Below are 21,261 nucleotides of genomic sequence, written 5' to 3'. Positions count from 1 at the left end.
TGAATTGGATTCTGATTGAAAAATGACGATTTTCGAAATTTAGTTGAAATGTAATAAGCTGAGCGAAAGCACAATGAGGATGAATGGGACGAGTCCCAGTGATGATATTCATAACTGGAATGATGATAATGATTTCAGCAAATCACTATGAGATTAGTGGATTGTGCTGTCAGATTACTACTGTTAACACTTGAGACGGTAGATTAAGTTAAGGGATGACAAATTGAGAACTTGCTTAACTAAAATTCCTGTGGAGGAATGTTCAGAAGAAAAATTTTCAGACTAATGGACCATTATCGTGTTAAAGATATGAATGATATGATCTGAATGAATTGTTATTTAATGATGAGTTCTATATAAGGGATAATTATCCCCGTATTCTGTTGGGTTGACCAGAATATAAGGAACCCCAGAATAAATTGGATCTTAAGAAAAAGAGAGATTGTCCTCTACCTTGCGAGATGAGGACATCTCGCACTTTTCAAGTGGGGTAGAATGTAAGATTCTCCCCCAGCGTTCGAGGTATACAGGAATAAGAATCTCCCTTTCTGATCTTATAATTATTCTCTCTCTAAAATAAAAGAACCGTTTTTGGCTTGCCTCTCAGAGGTCCTTTTGTTAGAACACCTCATACCACTGAGATAGGCGCAGCAATAACCCACAGAATCATTCCCATAGATAAGTTACCTCATACTTGTGCAGCTTGTGAGAACTGCTTTTGTGACCATATGATGGACGGGCTTATGGAAGTGTAAAGAGTTCCTCTATCTTTACTGTATAAGTTCCGAGAATGAATAAAGTTTAAATCTTGTTCGTATTTTGAATCTTGCTCTCTTTAAGACTTATCTTGGTGGTTAATCTTGATTAAAATTTTTCTCTAAGTCTCATATTCGTGAATCTTGCGAAATTATCACAAGTTGCGAGATGAGGACATCTCGCGTTTTTTAAGTGGGGTAGAATGTAAGATTCCTCCCCCAACCCCTTTTTGATGTCTAGTATCTTCCCCTGTAATCAACCCTCTTCAGAAATATAAAGACCCTGTTGCTAACTATTTTAGCCTAGAGAGAGAAAAATTATTCTAGAGAGAGAATATTCAGATTTTGAATATTTTTGGATAGAAAAATATCTCTTATAATTCAGATGAGTTCCCCTGAAACAGAAATTCAAAAAGAATTTTCCAATGTGCAATTGGAATTAATTGGAAATAGGTATAAAGAACCTTAGTCTAAGGGTCTAGATTTTCAGAAATCTTTAGACTATGGTCCAATTAAGGTTCCTATGGGCCAATAGCATCAATCCATGTGTAGGGAAGAGATAAATCCAAATCTGTAAAAAGAAGATACCCAAAAATGAGTAAATGCTCACATAAGGTGAAGAGTTGAAAATGTACAAGGTTTATTAGTAAAAAACTATGAGCAATATTAAAAATATGAGATATTTTGGGTATCCAAAAATGAGTAAATGCTCACATAAGATGAAGAGTTGAAAATGTACAAGGTTTATTAGTAAAAAACTATGAGCAATATTAAAATGATGCCATTATGACACATATGTCAGCAAGGGGAATTCTTTAAAGGAGGTGCATATTTCACATAAGATGAAGAGTTGAAAATGTACAAGGTTTATTAGTAAAAAACTATGAGCAATATTAAAATGATTCCATTATGACACATATGTAAGGAAGGGGAGTTCTTTAAAGGAGGTGCATATTTCACATGCTTGAATGAGTTTTAAACTCATAAAAATTGAAATATTTCATCTCTCCTCTCTCCTAATTCAAGTCTAGTTCCAAAAAGTTAGCATAACTGACCTAAAAATGGTCAAAAATTGACCAAACTGATTTGGAAAATTCTAGAATCAGTTTGTTTGGTTAGGAGCTCAATTTTTCCTATAAATAGAAGCCTCCCCCTTGTTGAAAAATATATAGTGTTTATGCATCGTTACTCTACTCCACCTAAGCCAAGAACTGTGAATTCATTTAATAATTCACTAGTTTTTGGAGCTTCCCTCTTTCTTCAATCCCCATTAGTGGCTCCATCAACATACTTAACCAATTGATTGGTTGGGGGCCTCTACCGTGAACAAAGAATCAAGCAAGTTGTAAGGTAATTAGTGAATATTGATCTTTCTATAATTTCTCAATGTTTCTCTCTTCTCAACCCCTCTCAAGCTTGAGAAGTTTAATTGGTATGGTTTTTTAAATGCTATTGAAGTTTGAATAGTAGTGAAGAGTTACATAATTTAATAAATGCTATTGAAGTTAATTTTCATTTATGTTTAAATTCTAATGATTTTTATGTAAATTCTCTCTCTCACTCAAGAAATGGTCATACTCATGACCCATTCTCAATCCAAATCAAGCTTTTCATAAAGCTTTTCCTTAACCCAAGATTAAGCTATGCTTGAGGCTAAATTAATGGCTTTTTTCTATGCTTTTAGTTTATGTATATTGATGATTCAATCCATTATGGATTAATGAGCCAATTAGAGATCATTTTTATTTCCTTAATGATAAGCTTTATCCCTTAGAAAAATTGAGATTTATCAGTCATAGCAGCGGAGCTATGGCAAAATTTTTATAAAAATTATGCATAAAATAATCTCATTCAAAGCATAAAAAGAGGACTTCCTACCATATTCTAGGAATTATCATCCTAGATTAATTGAAAGAATTTCATTACAATCATGGAGAAATTGAATTTTAATATCATGCATAAAGGATAAGTTTTTATATCAAAAGTGTTATTTTTACCATTTTTATTTCATGCATAGAAGTATGCATAATGGATAAATTTTTATATCAAAAGTGTTATTTTTACCATTTTTATTTCATGCATAGAAGTATGCATAATGGATAAATTTTTATATCAAAAGTGTTATTTTTATCATTTTTATTTTCATGCATAGAAGTATGCATAAAGGATAAATTTTTATATCAAAAGTGTTATTTTTATCATTTTTATTTTCATGCATAGAAGTATGCATAAAGGATAAATTTTTATATTAAAAGTGTTACTTTTATCATTTTTAATTTTCATGCATAGAAGTATGCATAAAGGAAAAAATTTTATATCAAAAGTGTTACTTTTATCATTTTTAATTTTCATGCATAGAAGTATGCATAAAGGAAAATTTTTTTATATCAAAAGTGTTACTTTTATCATTTTTAAATTTCATGCATAGAAGTATGCATAAAGGAAAATTTTTATATCAAAAGTGTTACTTTTATCATTTTTAATTTTCATGCATAGAAGTATGCATAAAGGAAAATTTTTTATATCAAAAGTGTTACTTTTATCATATTGGATTTCATGCATAGAGGTATGCATAAAAGTTGATTATTTTATTATAAAAGTGTGACTTTTATCATAATTGAATTTCATGCATAGAGGTATGCATAAAAGTTGATTATTTTATTGTAAGAGTGTTACTTTTATCATATTGGATTTCATGCATATAGGTATGCATAAAAGATATTCTTTTTATACTAAAAGTGTGATTTTCCTCATAAATGTATTTTATGCTTAACTTAGATGCATAAGAGAAATTCTTTTATTCTAAAAGTGTAATTTCTTACCAAATTGAATTTATGCATAAGAAGATGCATAAAAGATTGATTTTAAATTCGAAAGTGTTAGTCTCCTTAAATGGAATTTATGTATAAATAAATGTGTAGAGAAATCTTATATCAAATATAAGAATTCTCTTTTTTTAAAAAAAAGATATGAAATGTGATAAGATGTGATAAGAGGTGTATGAGATGTGATAAGAATTGATAAGATGCGTATGGAAAGTGATAGGATGTGATAAGAGGTGTATGAGATGTGATAAGAATTGATAAGATGCGTATGGAAAGTGATAGGATGTGATAAGAGGTGTATGAGATGTAAAAAGATGTGATAAGATGTGTATGAGATGTGATAAGATTTGATAAGATGCGTATGGAAAGTGATAGGATGTGATAAGAGGTGTATGAGATGTAAAAAGATGTGATAAAATGTGTATGAGATGTGATAGAATGTGTTAAGATGAGTTAGGATGTGTTAAGATGTATATGGGATGTGTTAGGACGAGAATGGATGTAATATGGTTGTATGAATGTGATGTGGATGTATACATGTAGATGTATATGTATGAATGTGAATGTTGATGTGGATGTGGATGTATGGATGTAGATACGGATGTGTATGTATGTATGTGGATGTGTATGTATGAATGAGGATGTGAAAATGGATGTATGTATGTAGATGTGGATGTATGGATGTATGTATGTAGATGTGGATGTATGAATATGAATGTGGATGTGTGGATGTGGAAATGGAGGTATGGATGTATGAATGTAGATGTGGATGTATGCATATAGATGCGTATGTATGAATGTGAAATTGGATGTATGATGTGGACGTACGAACATGGATATGTATGTAGAATAATGAATATGAAGATGTATGTGCGATAATGTAGTCTATATGAGTGAATGGATGAGAACGAGTACACACTGAATGGAATGTGGAATAAGTAATGTGGTCCGAGAGTGGATAATATGGAAAGACAAGAGTTCGTTATAAAAATTGTATTTGTGACTGTTTGTAAATGACTGTTTTATGTCAAGAATGCTGGAGAAGCATTTTGACCGTCTTGAGGATTAAGGTCATGAAGACTGAACTGATAAAGTTGCAACTGCTGACGGAGAGTCAATGGAGGACGTCTCGCGTAGCAAGGTCGATCGAGGTCTTGACCAGCCTCGGCTCGATTTAAATGGTGAGCTTCCGGTACGGTGGATGAGGGACCAAGGAAGCGGCCTATGAGTGAAGCGCTAGGTCACCTGCGAAGGATCCTAGAGGGTGCTGACCATACGGTGCTCGGGCTCTGGGTCGCCGAAGATACCCACACGTGCGTCGTGGAAGATATTGGAATAAGGAGTAAGAGTTGTTTTCTGAAATCGGGCATGGATCTGGTTGATTGACCTTGCTGGTCCTTAACAGATGAGTCCATGGCTCTTTTATATGGATCTGTGGGTTGATCTTGCTGATCTTCCACAGAGACTCCATTCTATTATATGAATATATTGCCGGTTACTATGAGCTAGGAATCATGGAAAAGGCCCCTGAGAGAACAGGTGGTGAGCGTTTTGGTTGCCAATGATGCCATAAGTATACCGATGAAAGAATGACTGGAAATAAGGATTCAACCAGAGACTTTGAGGATTGTCATCAGTGACATAATGGTTTTATTAAAGGATTGTTTTAAAGCTAGTTGATGCTAAGAAAAAGGCAATTTCATATTGGGTGTGTAAGTGGTATGACTAGTTTTATGTTTGCATGAACTTCCGGCTAGGGGGCCTTGGAACTCTTTTCCTTGGTACCCGGGACAAAACCTAACCAAATTCCAAATTGGATCCCATCACTACAGTGGTTGGGCGGTTGGCTAACCCATGGGATCGGATGGGGTTAGGCTGGACTGATGGATCCGTAAATCGAGATTTAATTTCTATTATTACGATAGATGAAGTAAATCCCGGATAGAAATTGTTCTATGGATAGGAATCAACGGCTGTGCCTCTTGATGGGGAAAAAAGCGTTGATCCCAATGATCCAAGTGCAAGTTCTTCCTTGATTTGACCAAGTACCGTTAAAGGTGCAGTCAGATCAGTTTGATCAGTAATGATCTTGACTACGTTAGAGTAAAGAGTTATCCTGGTGGAATCGCCTGTGCTTTCCGGGTAAAGGAAGTTTTTCCGGTTTCGGTTTTGGACAAACCGACGGATTAGTCTCTTGTCCGGATATCCGTGGGCGAGGCCCCGAGTGTGGGACCCCTGTCCCGCGCGAGAAGTGCTACTTCTGCTGCTAGTACCCCGAATCCGTTGCTCGGTGGGAACAGGGACCTCACAAAGATCTTGAAGACTTGGTTGAATATCATTTACGACACCTGTTAAGCACTTGTAAAATCATGTTTGTCTTCTTAAGAACTCCACAGCGGGTCTCTTACCCTTTGCAAGTTGTGGCTTCCCGCACCCAAACCATATCTCTCTTGCTTTAATAAGAATCTTCGAAAGAGTTGACTTCTTTTTCTTTTGAATATATTCATTATTGAGCCTGACAAATTCCAATATATACTTCGAGTCATCTTTGAATAAACAAAGATAAGTGACGACTCTTGCAAGCTTTTACATGTACTCCTCGGATGGTAAGTTTCCTCTTCTGGCCTCCTCGCATGTAATTCTACATGCTTCACAGAAGTGTTGCCCATCAATGGGCTCAAACCTACCTGCACCTTTCAAGGAATCTGTTCCTAGAGAGCATATACTTCTTTTCATCATCATCCTTATATCTACTCTCATAAAGTGCTGCTTCACGAGCAATGTCAGTTCATCTAAACTCTTTAAATGCTCTAAAGAAGGCCACACACTTTTGAAAAGTCACATCACATAACACTGGATCATCACTTGCAAGCATTCTGAATGACATTGGACGTAAAGTAATACCACTAGGAGCTGGTGTTTTGGCCCGCCTTGCATCCTAATATAACTTTCTTGCAAATTGCTCATCAAGCTTTCTTTAATTGGTAAACAAAGAAGCTTAATTGATATGTATTGATGGCACTGAATATTGTGCAAATCTCCATATATACCCTTCATCACCTTCAAAGTGTAGATCAGTGGTGGCGGTTATAAAAGTATCTGCAAGAAGTGATTATGTAAGTTTAGCCTCTTTAGCTTCTTCATCCTTGCTGTCACTGTCATCATCACCCAACCTCTCACCTCATTGTAATTGGATTACATTTTTATCAACTCTTTGAGGCCGAGTTCTTTTTTCTCCTCTTCAAGGTACAGTCATAGCTTTCACACGAGCATCAAACTTAGATGGTGTCTTTTTCTTTTCTTTGCTCATTGCTATCTGCACTTACGGTGGTGATTGGATGGTTGGGACCAAAGGTGAATGTTATACAAAACCCTCAGAAGATCCAAGTGTACCACCATCTTCACCATCTTGAATATTTGGCAATGGTTGGACGGTTGGGAGCGAAGGTGAAGACTATACAAAACCCCTAGAAGATCCAAGTGTACCACCATCTTCACCATCCTGATATCTGGCAAAGCATCCCATATTTTCTTTAGAGAACGTAAAGCATCACCTATATATGGATACTTTGCAAAATTTGGCACCTCCCACAAGAAGTACTTCTTAGAGTTTGTCCTTAACTTTATCACATGCTAGCCCTTCATATTATCATCACATATGGCTATCAGGTAGTTCCCATGTGGAAACACATCCAACTTCAAGATAGCTTCGGCACTTCCAATAACTTTTGACAAAAATTTGGGACTTGTCACTTTTGTGGAAGTGACAAGGAGGTGATAACTCTTTGGCTTCTCCATCATATACCAAGCATGATCCATGTATTTCTCGTGAATGGGCACCACCATTGCAAATTTTTAAAATTGTAAAACGTATTACATAAGACACCTTAAGCTTTTGTATACTCCCCTCCTTAACCAAAGAATGTAATTCATAAAAGTTTATTAATAAAAACTCAAATTTAGATTTTTAAATTCAGATAAAACCACCAAGACATTGCATAGTATAATCACTTTTACTTCTGTAGGGGTTCTCTAAAATATTTGTAAACACCAAGAGCATTGCCTAGTGCAAGGATGGTAAGAATTGGGATGAGTTTTTTTGATGGATGGTGTCCATCAACAAGGCAAGAATGATTAGATTATAGTTATCTAAATTAGTGAAACCACCACGGGCATTGCCTAATGCAATGGCCCCTATCCCATGGTGATGGGAACTCAGAATTACCGAGAAAGTCTTTATTCCAAGGGTTGGGATTCCTTGTTGATAGAAGAGCATCAACAAGGCACTCTCATCCCAAGAGTTGAGATGAGTTTTGCTGATAGATAGTATCCATTGAGCCAAGAATGATTAGATTGTAGTTCTCTAAAATGGTGAAACCACCATGGGCATTGCCTAGTGCAATGACCCCTACCTCGTGGTGGTGGGAACCTGGAAGTACCGAGAAAGTCTCTATCCAAATGGTTGGGATTCCTTGTTGATAGAAGAGCATCAACAAGGCACTCTCATCCCAAGAGTTGGGATGAGTTTCGTTGATAGATGGTGTCCATCGAGCCAAGAATGATTAGATTGTAGTTCTCTAAAATAGTGAAACCACCACGGGCATTGCCTAGTGCAATGACGCCTACCCCATGGTGGTGGGAACCCAAAAGTACCGGGAAAGTCTTTATCCCAAGGGTTGGGATTCCTTGTTGATAGAAGAGCATCAACAAGGCACTCTCATCCCAAGATTTGGGATGAGTTTCGTTGATAGATGGTGTCCATGCCTAGTGCAATGACCCCTACCCCGTGGTGGTGGGAACCCGAAAGTACCGAGAAAGTCTTTATCCCAAAGGTTGGGATTCCTTGTTGATAGAAGAGCATCAACAAGGCACTCTCATCCCAAGAGTTGAGATGAGTTTCGTTGATAGATGGTGTCCATCGAGCCAAAATGATTAGTTTGTAGTTCTCTAAAATAGTAAAACCACCACAGGCATTGCCTAGTGCAATGACCCCTACCCTGTGGGTGATGGGAACCCAAAAGTACCGAGAGAGTGTTTATCCCAAGGGTTGGGATTCCTTGTTGATAGAAGAGCATCAACATGGCACTCTCATCCCAAGAGTTGGAATGAGTTTCGTTTGATAGATGGTGTCCATCGAGCCAAGAATGGTTAGATTGTAGTTCAAAATAGTGAAACCATCATGGACATTGCCTAGTGCAATGACGCCTGCCCCATAGTGGTAGGAACCCAAAAGTACCGAGAGAGTTTTATCCTAAGGGTTGGGATTCCTTTGTTAATAGAGGAGCATCCACAAGGCACTCTCATCCCAAGAGTTGAGATGAGTTTCGTTGATAGATGGTATCCATCAAAATGAGCTAAGAATGATTAGATTGTAGTAGTCTAAAATAATGAAACCACCACGAGCATTGCCTAGTGCAATGACCCCTACCCCGTAGTGATAGGAACTTGAAGTACTAATTCTACCTATTATATTCTACAACTAATTAGATGTATTCTAACAAGATATATTTCAATTCTAATCTAGATACTAATTCTAACCCAATGTTAACTAATCCTAATATATTCTAAATTTTAAATTAAATGCACTTATAATTTAATATATCCTAACCAATTTATTCACCTTTAATACTATTCTAATCCTATTTAATACTTATATATATCCTTATCCTAATACATTCTAATATCTCTTACATACTTATATTATAAACTAATATTATGTAATATAGATATATCTTAAATTACTATAAGATTGATATACCTTATATTAATTTAAATAAATATGTTACTAATTAATACTATGTAATTTAAATATATTTTAAAACAAATATACTTTTAATTTAACTTTAAATATATTCTTAATTAAATTATTTTTAATTAAATTATACATATAATTAAATTTATTTTAATATCTTATATTAATTTAATTTATTTTAATTTTACTTATATATCTTATATTAAGTTTATAAAATATATACCTTATATTTTAGATTAATACACTATAACATTTAATATAATTATCGAATTGATCAAATCTAAAAGAGACCCTGGCAAGCAACAAGCCCTAATGACAACAGCCCACAACCAGACACCACTCAATCGAGCTGACCCATAAGAACCTGTCACGACATCTTTGATGTCCAAGGGCTCACACTGAGAAACTCCTAGGATGATCCTAAGAGTTGTTCAGTTTTATGTTAAGAAGCAACAGAGCCTCCTGGAAGTTCTACAAGAACCTATCCCTAACAAAAAGGAACAGCCACAAGAACCTTCTATCGGAGTGGCACAAAGCACACAAGTGCTCATCTCACCAAGGGCAGCATTGATTATTTCGACTTGCCCCAAACAACAATAGACAACAACCACATAAGAACTTGCTCCCACAAAGGGTTAAGTCACACAAGAACATGTGGTACGTGATCTAAAGAAGGCCTGCACAAGAAATGACACCCCTAGTTTGAGGGAAATATCTCGAAATATGCCACCCTCACTAATGGCAGCATGACTTAGGCCTACTACTCATGGATATCAGCAAGGTACACAGTTATGTATCAACCCCCCACCATCGTTATTCATCTTAACTTTGATAGAAGGGGGGTCACTCACAAGCATTTACTGTTAGGTCCTAGGTGAGTCCTGTGGCTAGGCATATCACTCACAACCATTTCTGCAGATCCCGTCTAGGTGACTAGGGTCCAATTCTTCAGGCATTGAGAGTCAATTATGTAATTAGGGAGAGGAAGATATGCATGAGTTCACATAGGGCACCTCCCACTGCACAACATCTAGTTCAAGAAAGGGCGTCAAATTCTTCCATGAAACTGAGTGAAGTGTAATGGGCCCGACCACGGTGGAGAGCCCACTAAGAAAACACAAGTAAACACAAGGCTTCCAAAATATGTAAGGTTAACAAAGGGCTGCCTATGGATAATCAATGGAGGGTTCCTTTGTAGCTCCTAACTCTGCCTGTGTGCGCTCCTGCGAGCTTCAGGTCTGTGGGTTAGCTAACACAGGGCCCCAACTCATGGCTTAACCCGGTGCCATTGACTTATGGATTAACCCGATGCCACCACCACCAACTTATGTGCTAATGTGGCACCACTAACTTAGTAATGGCATCCCAATGCTCCCCGACTTGGCTGCTTAACTCGACACTGCTGTGCTACTTAACCCAACACCCCTGTGATAAGAAAATCTATATAAGCAAGGCCCTAGGCCCCCTAGCATTGTTATAGCATATGGAGCCAAACTCTTGCCAATTTTTCCCAGGATTCTCGCTAGCCTCTTGCTCACTTCTAGCCTCCTTCCAGCCATCTTTCAGCCTTCTCTAGCTTCCTACATGAGCTCCGATTCTTCCTCCTCTATAGAGTCCCTCATTGAGAGCCTATCTCTAGACTTTTGAATGAACCTTGCTTTGGACCCCTTCAAAACTGAAGTAGTCAGCCTAGGCTTGCATCCTACCCTGTCTCCTGACCTGCTACTTCCACCACCACCACCACCACAATCTCTGGAATATCCCTCCCCTCTCAAATGGAAGAGCATGAGCTACGAAGAGACACGACGAGGTCTCCACCCAAACCCATTCAAAGAAGAGAGAGAGGGAAGAATCTACGGACATTGATTTTGTAGAAGGGGAGCATAATGGGAGAAGAGCGCCTTCTTCAATAAGGCCAATTTCTCAAATAGGCTTAGCAAGAACCAGAGAATGAGGGTGTAGACATGCAAAATGCCCTAGCACTCCTTCCCCCTTATGTTCTGGCCCCTCAGCCTATTTGAGGATCCCCCAACCATGTTGCCTCTTCCTCCTCCACCTTTTCCTGGGCCGAGGTACCCCAAGCCTTTGATTTTTGCTCCTCCCAAGCCTATGCCTTAGCCAAGGCTTACTCAAAAATGCGGGACCTGGAGTTTGTGCAAGCCGACAGGATGGAGGAGCAACTCCTTTAGGTCTCACTTGCCTAGGCCCAAATAATCTACAACATCTTCAAAAGGAGACACGAAGTGCACACAGAGGTGTCGGGCCAACTCATCACTGCTACTCTAGCTAACCAAGAGCTGCATAGCGAGCCCACACCCAAGTCCAAAAGAAAAATATTATGCTCCAATCACTAGGTGAAGAAATCAACAAACACTCCAAAGGCTACCTAAAGGCCTCTGAGGATGCCAAGCTGCAACTAGCAGTAGCTCAAGCACGGGTCGAGGAACTGGCCACCCAGTGCACATCCCTCTAGGATCAGCTCCAAGCCCAACGGGAGGACCTTCAAAAATTCAAGACAATACCAACCAACAAATCATGAGCCACCATGTTAATGTGTTTTTCCTCCATGAGACGATCAGGTCAGAAAGGGAGCAAAACTTCCATCTACGATGACAGGAGGTGGCATTCCTCAGAACACGGCCCCAACCAGAACACTCTCATGTCGCAATAGAATAGTGCAGAGTACGAGCAACTATAGACAGTATCCCGAGCCCTCGTCATGAATGCCCTAGCACCATGCACGATCAATATGACCTTCCAATTCTTTTTTGACACCATTGTTCCAAAATCCATCCCCTACCACTATGACCATTGTTCCAGAATCCATCCCCTACCACTATGAGCTCCTCTAACCTCTCCCCATCAATTCTCTACAAGCCATCATCTGCTCCCACTTCATCATTGTCTGCCCAATTTGGCCATGGCCCTTTTTTGAGAGCAAAACCCTCTAATTGTCTTTGTCATTTGATTATTGTTATTACAATTTCATTCATTGGTATCAGAGCAGTATGTTGATTGCATCATTGTCTAACACCCTCCGCCTTGAGGGGACCGGTTTTGGAGCATGGAAAAGGATGATGGTTCTACATCTGAAGGGCAAAGGGTACTACTCGATTGTCGATGGTACAAAGAAGAAACTTGACGTAGCAGCAGCTGAAGCTAAGGTATGGCAATCAAAGGAGGACAAGACCTTAGCAACGATAGGGCTTAGCCTAAGGAAAGAGATTGTTCTGGAAGTGCCATGCGATAGTAGTCATGGACTGTGGACGTGGCTGGAGAACAAGTATGAGAAGAAATCCAAAGCCGAAGTGTTGCATCTATTGCACAAAACTCGATAACATGCAACATGTCGAAGGTAACGATCTGCATGCCCATGTCAGAGGGATGAAGGAAATTTATGATCAGCTTGCATGTGCAGGAAAATCGTACAAGATTCTGATAGGGCAACAAAAGTTAAAATTGTATCAATCTCTGTCGAGCAACTGGCATGAATTTTGAAGTACCTTGATGACTAACAAGGATCTGACGTGGGAGCAAGCAGTAGAGGCGCTATATGAAGATGAGACCATGAGAATCGACATGGGGCTCCATACAACAACGAAGAATGATCATGCATTAACAGTCAGTCCTAGGGCACTAACTCAATGTGTTATATGTTACTACCCTCGTCCAAAATCCAAGGTATGGGGGGATAAGGTCCATATATAATATGCATGGATTTCCTTTAAAAATTTCAAATATGCAAGGAAAAAATATGATAATTTCATGTCCCCCCCCACAAAATGGTATATACCTTGAAAAATATCCAAGATTTTAAGATTTGTATAATATGTGAGGCCGGGGGGGGGGGGGGGGGGGGGGGGGGGGGGGGTTCTTTTGGATGAGGGGGGGTAACACAAAAAAATACACAGAAGTATGAAAAACCATCTCCTTTCAAATCAATGTAACTTTTTCATGTGTACCAAAATTTCAAGGTGTAAAGACATATTTGAAGCTCTTTTAGTGTAGAACACAACCATGTCAATTTGAATAATTTCTACTCATGGCATATTGTTAAATTCATCTCATACTCAAGATTTTGATAAGTTTTATTACAAAAGGGAGTTGGTGCCCTAGGCAGTCAGTACCCTAGTGAGAGATCAAGCCTAGATGGCTAATGCTTCACCAAAGTTTCCAACAGGTAATTGATCATCCAGATGCAAAGGTAAATGCAGATACTATGGAATTGAAGGACACTATGAATTCGAGTGTGAAAGAAGCTAGTGGATCTGGAGTGCCAAGTGAAGGAATTTCAAATGGGATCATCATCATTGATGAGATCTGGAGGAGACAAGGTACGAATGCACAATGTTCATGAAGCATCAACAAAGTGCAAAAAATGCAAGATATGTGTCGTAGACAGTATCATACTTGATTCGGGATTAAATCAGCACATGAGCTTCCACAAAGTTTGGTTTTTATGCTACACACCATGTAAATCTAAGCGAAGTGTTCAAGTGGGAGATGATACTGAACATACAGTTGAGGGAGTGGGAGATGTTGAGTTTGAGCTTCCTTCAGGTGATGTTTTTTGACTTTCAGGAGTGTTGTATGTTCTGAATTTGAAAAAAGATTTGATTTTAGTAGCTAGATTGACTGATATGGGAGTTGTGATAGAGTTCAACAAAAATTCGTGCATTATTTGTAATGAAAATTCAAAAGATATAGTTGCAGAAGGTGTTAGGAATCAGTCCTTGTATTTGCTCACAAACACATCTGAAGTTAAAAATGTAGTGTTAGTGGCCACTAGTGATAGTAACACAGACTTGTGGCATAAACACTTAGCTCACACAAGCTTCAAAAATATTAAGTGTCTTCATTCCAAAAATTTAGTTTTAGGTCTGTCTCTACCTGATCATCCAAAGTTAGAGGCGTGTGAATCTTGTGTGTTAGGAAAGCATGTTAGATGTTCATTCTCATGACAAAGTTGTAAGGCAACTCAACTGCATTCGGATTTGTGTGGACCTATGCCTATTGCTTCCAAGGGAGGGAGCAGATATTACATGTCCTTCATAGATGATGTAAGCAGGTGGACTGAATTCTACTTCCTCAAGAGCAAGTCTGAAGCATTCCATTTCTTCCAACAATATCGAAGTATGGCCGAATTGTAGACAGGGCATCAACTTAAGGTTTGTCGATCCGATAATGGAGTCGAGTGCCTGCATTTTGAGAATTCTGACAACATGAGGGAATCATCAGAGAACTCACGGTTCCGTATACTCCTTAATTAAATGGTATAGCAGAACACAAGAATAGCAAAACCAATGACTCGTCCTGTACCATGTTAATTGATAGCAGCTTGGATGCATCATTTTGGGCTGAGGAAGTACATACTGCAGTATATGTTTAGAATCGCCTTCCCCATTCTACTTTAGAAGATTTGACACCGTATGAATTGTGGAAGGGTAGCAAGCCAGATGTTTCCTACTTCAAAGTCTTTGGATGTCAGGCATTTGCCAAGATTCCCATAGTGCATTGTGATAAATTTGATCCAAGGAGCGTTTGAGCAATTTTCATTGGTTATCTAGCAAACCAAGTTGGATATAGACTATGTGATCCACTTAAAGTAAGGATGGTCGTAAGCACTGATGCCATCTTTCAAGAAGACAAATTTCTGGGAATGACTAATCATGCTGAGAATCCATCGTTTCTTAAGTTTCTTGAGTCTAACCATCAAGGATTGCCATATCTACTAATGAGACTGATGATGTTCAACTGGTAGTTCCATTGGAAGATGAGGAGTCGGTTGACTTGGTACACGATCCACATCAAATGAATGTGCATCCTTCTTCGTCAATGCAGGAATCAACTCTGAGTGCAGCAAATCCTCATTCGGGTTTGTCTCAGTTCAATAATGCAGATCAATCATTCACTAGATCAAATCAGCATACAAATATCAATTATCGATAGAAATGTAGAATTTGTATTCCATTGGAAGAATCTGTAATTCATTGGAAAAATATGCAACAATCATATGAAAAAAAAAGGTGGAATCCATAGGTTGTACATGCTCCTTGGTCGGGGATTCCTTACCTGTCACCATCCAAACACAATAATTGTTAGAACATCATAGTTTCATGTGGGAATATAGGTAATGCCTATTCACCCTAGCTTGTTATTGCTTTATCCACAACAAGCAAGACCACCATTTGGATTCTCACACAAAATGTAAAAGGTTTCTAACATATCATGAATTTTCAAATGTCATGGGGGGTAATCCACAGCCTTGCCCACATCATTAGTTAAGACTAGAACCATAAGGGGGTACTCCACACCCTTTAGTGAAGTACAATATCTTTTGTATATTGGTATTATAAGAGGGGGGAGTTTTTCCTAAACTAATTATTGAAGGGGGGTATTCATCACCCTTTTGTAAAGAGCTCCATCTTTTATGAAAATTATTGGAGGGGGGTATTCCACACTCATACCAAAGGATTAACAAAATTAATTCATGCTATTATTTAAGGGGGATAATCCACACCCATGTTTGAAGATTAAATATGTGGGGTATTCCTTGCCCATGCCTTAACCAATTAAGATGAAGAAGCAAATTTTTACAAAGGAAGCACCTAAATGAATATATGGGTAGCATTAGTGCACATATAAAAAAATTCCCTAACCGAGGGTTTGAAAAAAATTCTTCATAGCATAAAAGATCTTAAGTCATTGATAAAAAAATAGTATACAAAATAGAGGGACCTAAATGATACCCATTTGCATGGAAAAGATCATCAAGGTATATGTGATAAGGATACGATTAAGGTGTACATGTACACAATGTATGAAGACACCTTGTTTGTAAATAAAGCAAAATGATCTGTTACTCATTATAATGAAACGAGCATAGACTCTAAAAGACAACTTTAGAGATGGCCAGTAGACTTATGGCAGTTCCAAGATAGCCTTTCAAATGTTTCACGAATGATGTGACCATGACATGTGTAAGTCGAGGTGAGAGAAAAAAAACCACCATGGTGCACACTCAAGTTATAGCAAGTAGAAGCAATGCTCAGCTTGAGTTGCAAGTGATGAGGATCAACAAACAGCCCTCACTGCTGCGACCTATGGGGACAGGGGACGTGTTGTTGCTAGAGAAACTAACAAAGAGCATAGCTATGAGTTCAGGATTGCAAAAGCAATGAGTTGCAAAGGGTAGAATGGGAAAGACCTGGAAACAAGCATATGTTCATCTAAATGTACTCGGACGGTGACTAGGTGGGACAAAGTAGAGGGCAGCAAGGTCAGACACCATTAGTACAGTAGACCGTATCAGCAGGGTCGACTCCCCTTATATGCGCAACACAGAAGGTTGAAGGAGCCACGACATTCATGAACATTCAAATGGTGAAATAGGCTGGAGCATAAGTTATGCAATCATGGAAAATATAGACACAAAAAGTCTAGATGCAGTCATAAGACTCAACCATGCATTTGTTGCGATAACTTAGTCAACCAAGAAACAAATTGTCATGAAGTTTAGGATCCACAAGCCTATGAGAAAGTGTGGCAAAAGTTGCACATTGCTCATCCTGATTCCTCTCATGAGGTTTGCATTGAGAATTTAGGTGCTTAATCCTAGCAGTATAGTCTCTAAAAGATTCCATTTCTTTTTATTTTACTTCATACAGCTGGGTAACAGGGCTCCATTTTTAGACCACTTGGGCCAAACCCTATAATAAAAGCTCTATGCAGTGTGTCCGAGCTGATTTTCTATTTTGGGTTAAGAGTTCTAAACCATTGGGTTAAGAGTTCTAAACCAATGTTCGGGTTAAGAGTTCTAAACCAATGTCTAGCCTTGCCATCTAGCCTAAGTCCAAAGGCATTAACCATGTGTAAATCTCCAATGGAGCTAAAGGTATTCATAGATTTGTTCAAAGTGATCTAAATGGGAGATTGGGTCTCCTTCACCTAAGAACTTGGTGTGATCAATTTGGAGATCATGACTGGCTTACTCCATGAGGGATTGGTATCCCTTTTTGGAAACACTGCGGTTGGCATGACCCCCCTTCCTAGTGTTTCCACTAAGATTTGCATAGCTTCATCTATAAGGATTGTTTGAGGCACAGGTGGAGGCTATGAAATGGTGGGTCCCATCCCATACATTGGTGGTCCCTATGAAGGGTTCCATGGATTTGATAGTACGAAGGTGGGATTGGATGACCCTAACCCACTAGGCATTTGTGACTTGGGGTCAATTTGGCTTGATGTGCTGGACTCGAGGTCCTCTAGGGAGTGATACATTCACCCCAGCCATAGGTCTATAAGAGGCAATTGGGTAGAGAATGCCTCCCACATTTTGTGGCCATGTCGAGAACATCAGAACATGGAAGGTCCGAGGCCCAAATAGAGGTCCCTGAGGAAAACTCTGGTGATTACCTTGTTCTAGTCCTTGGAATTCTCGTGGAACTCAGGAGCCAAAATCACTTCTAAATAACTAGCTATCATCATAGAATTGGTAGAATGGTGGTCAATTGCATGTAGACATAGTTGGGCCTGATTCCATAAATATGGATTCTGGCACCATTTGTGAGGCTGTCATCATCGGAGGTTGTTGTGGTTTCTCCTACTCCCTAGTTTGCCTAGCAAATGGATTTTGTTGGCTTTGATAGGCCAAACCTCCCCATCATATTGGCAAAGGTGTCCCTTATTCGTGTGCTACCACAAAAGGGACTGAGCTTTGTATGGGGAGCTTTTAAGTCCCTCAAGTTAGATGGCTCCCCCATGTCTCCGTCTAGACTTACTGACTCCTCAGCACCAGAAATATCACCCTAAGATGGCCCATGTGCAGAGTGTGACTGAGAACTAAATTCTTAGATTGCATTGATGCAAAGCTGGGCAGAGGGCTAGATAGGATGTTGTTTGAAGCACTATCTTCAAGCTCAAAGTCTACTGGTACAACTCTTCCATATCTGAAGTGCATGTATGTCAGTTAGGTGGACAAGAACAACAGATTATTGCTGCCCTAATTTTGCAACCTTTAGTTCTTGGGATATTCCCACAAGTTGCCGAGTTAGGACTATGCCAATGAGTCAAAGGGTTACGGGGGTCACTAGGTTAGAGTCATGGGTTTTGTAGTGGGTCAATGGCTTAACATTATTGCCATGGGTCATTGGGTTATTTCTTATACCAGTGAGTCAAAGGGTTAACCTTATCCCATCGGTTCAACAGCTTAGGATCTATCCCTACGGGTCATCGGGTTAGCAAGGGTTCGTAGGTTAGCCTTTATGTCCGCAGGTTGATGGTTTAGGAGTTATCCCCATGGTTGAAGGGTTAAAGCTATTCCAACGCAGGTTGAATTTTTGTATCTCAATGGGGTAGGTGTTTGACAACAATTAATGTTCATAAATGACAAATTGAAAGTTAGGTAGTGTAGGTGGGTGTCAGAGCTAACCCAACGGGGCTATCACCCCAGCAGGTCACCAGGTTACCGTTCCTACTCTGCACAGTTTGCCAATGGAATTCCAATGATTGTCTATGTTTTCCAAGTTTTTTGTGCCCAATTTCTTGGGCTAAGGGGGTACTTCTCTACCTAATCTACCTAGGGAAAGCAACAAACTGTTGAGATATCGAGCTCTACTCGTGATATGCCAGGGTGACTATTGTGTATTTATGTCACCGACTTGTTAGTTGCAGATGCGGTTGGTACACCACCCATGAATAATAGCTGGATGACAGCTATCCTTATGTACTCTAGTTCGTGACTCAGTTAGTATGCCACCTTAGTTAGATGAGTTTGGTTTGAGACCCACATATAGGGCTCATCTACTTTTTGTACTTAGAGTTCTTTTGGCTTTCACAACTAAGAAGAGGAAAACTGTTTTCAGCCTCCACCTTTGTGTGTATTCCCCCATTGTGTATGTGAGAAAGCTGCAAGTGAGACTCCTCCCTTCTCTCCCACTCTCTTTACATGGTATCAGAGCCTGGTTCGTGGTGAGGAGCTCAAGAAAGCAAACCAAGTTCGCGGTTTCTTGGTAAGAGGACGAGTGTTGCTTTCCTTTTTCGAGTTTGGGAGCAAATCTCTGCAGGTAGCACAGCCGAAAAGTGCAAGAGTGCAGTGTCTCAGATTGGGACGCTCTTCGCGTTGCGGCGAGAGGGCAGTATATGCTGTGGGAGAGGGCAAAGCCCTTAGTGACTAAATTTTTCTGATTCGAGGCCGTTTCGGGGCCTGTTTTGGTGGCGGAAGTTTTCCGCAGGCACTCAGAAAGGCGCCTTGTTTTTGCTGTGCGACCACTGTTCTGCTGGTCGGTGAAAAGTTGCCGCAGAAATTGCATCGTATGCCTGTGCACAGAGATATTGGGAGTGACAGAATCATTCTTATTACTTGTTGATGCAAAATCGTCATCACTAGGAAGTGACTGTGTGGTCAAACACCACTTTCGTCAGTTTTGCAGATTTGCCCTTGTGAGGCAGAACCTATGTTTTTTGCAGTGACAGAATATTTTGCAGTGTTCAGTAATGGCGTCTGACTCTCTCTCACAGATTGTCACTGAAAAGCTTGACAAGCACAACTTCCAAGCATGGAAGTTCAGAATGACAAATTTCCTTGTGGGAAAAGGCTATTGGGAGCTCATTACTGGAAATGAACAAGAACCAGCTCTTTCTATGGTTCCTAATCAACAGGAAATGCAGGCATTTAAAGGTTGGCATGAGAGAGCTAGAAAAGTCATGTATTGGCTGTCTATCAGTATTTCAGATCCAATGATTGTGCATATTCAGGATGCAAACACGCCGAAGGAGGCATGGGATACTTTGGCAAAAATGTATAGCACAAATACGCAAGCTAGGAAAATGTAGCTCAAGCAGGAGTTGCATAATGTGCAGAGAGAAAACATGAGCATCAATGACTACCACATGAAGGTGAAGAGGATTGCAGATGCACTTGGTTCCATTGGGTCGCCAGTGGAAGATGATGATCTAGTTTCTGTGACCTTGAATGGTTTAGGGAAGGACTATGCACAGTTCCGGACATCCATGGCCGTCCGTGAGAATTTTCCTAACTTTGAGGAGTTGATTGCTCTTCTAATTTCTGAAGAGCAAAGAAATGGTGGTGCATCTTCTTCAGGAGGAACTTCAAAAGAAACTGTCTTCTACTCAAATGCTGGAAGAGGTAGAGGCAGAGGTAGAGGAGGCCGATCTGGAGGCCGTGGTAGAAATTAGAATATGCAGTAAAATCAAAAAAACCAGTCCTATGGAGGAGGACGTGGTAACTTTAGAGGCAGGGGGAGCCAAAGAGGTCGTGGGTGGATGGCAGAGAGGCCAAAATGCAAACAGTAATGTTGAATGCTACTACTGTGGTGGCAAAATGAGTCATATGGCTAAAGACTGCTATAAAAAGCAGAATGACATCATGAGTGGAAAATTGCAGCAAGGGAATTATGCATCCTCTAGTAGACAAGGTGATGAGAGAAGTGAGCATCTATTTATGGTGCAGCACATGACCAATTCTGTGACAAGTGCAGAAGAAAGCAATGTTGTGTGGTATATTGACTCAGGTGCGTCAAACCACATGATAGGTCATGCAGAATGGATGCAAGATGCAAGGGAAATGGAAAGACCAGGATTTGTGGAGACTGGTGATGATACTGCACATCCTATTGTGCAGATTGGTAAAATTCCTTTGTCTATGCAGGATGGGAAAAAGAAATACCTGTCTGATGTATTTCATGTCCCGAATACCACCAAGAACCTGGTTTCTGTTGGTCAAATGGTTGAGCAGGGCTTGCAGGTCAGATTTAATCCTCATGGATGCTTTGTTGAGGACATGAAAAATAAAGGTCGCTTGATAGCAAAAGGAAAGAAGAAGGGCAGGATGTTTACGTTAGATGCGAACATGCCTGAATTGAGTGCAGCAATGTTTGCACGTGTAGTTGCAGATATTGATATCTGGCAT

The 21,261-nt window shown here is 39.5% G+C and overlaps 1 protein-coding gene across 1 annotated transcript; it reads left to right on the top strand.

The window, feature by feature from the left end:
• The first annotated feature begins 19,826 nt into the window (after nt 1-19,826).
• LOC147602583 (uncharacterized) lies at nt 19,827-20,528 on the top strand. Its single transcript, XM_086797859.1, has 2 exons — nt 19,827-20,108; nt 20,193-20,528. The coding sequence occupies exons 1-2, from the start codon at nt 19,827-19,829 to the stop codon at nt 20,526-20,528; spliced, it is 618 nt and encodes a 205-aa protein (XP_086653985.1).
• The last annotated feature ends 733 nt before the right edge of the window (nt 20,529-21,261 follow it).

The sequence above is a fragment of the Cibotium barometz genome, unplaced genomic scaffold (genome assembly GCF_041138505.1).
Source record: "Cibotium barometz isolate CiBa-2024 unplaced genomic scaffold, ASM4113850v1 ctg453, whole genome shotgun sequence".
NCBI classification, from domain to species: Eukaryota; Viridiplantae; Streptophyta; class Polypodiopsida; order Cyatheales; family Cibotiaceae; genus Cibotium; species Cibotium barometz.
The sequence above is the reverse complement of the archived record's forward strand: the minus strand, read 5'-3'. Positions and strand labels throughout refer to the sequence as shown.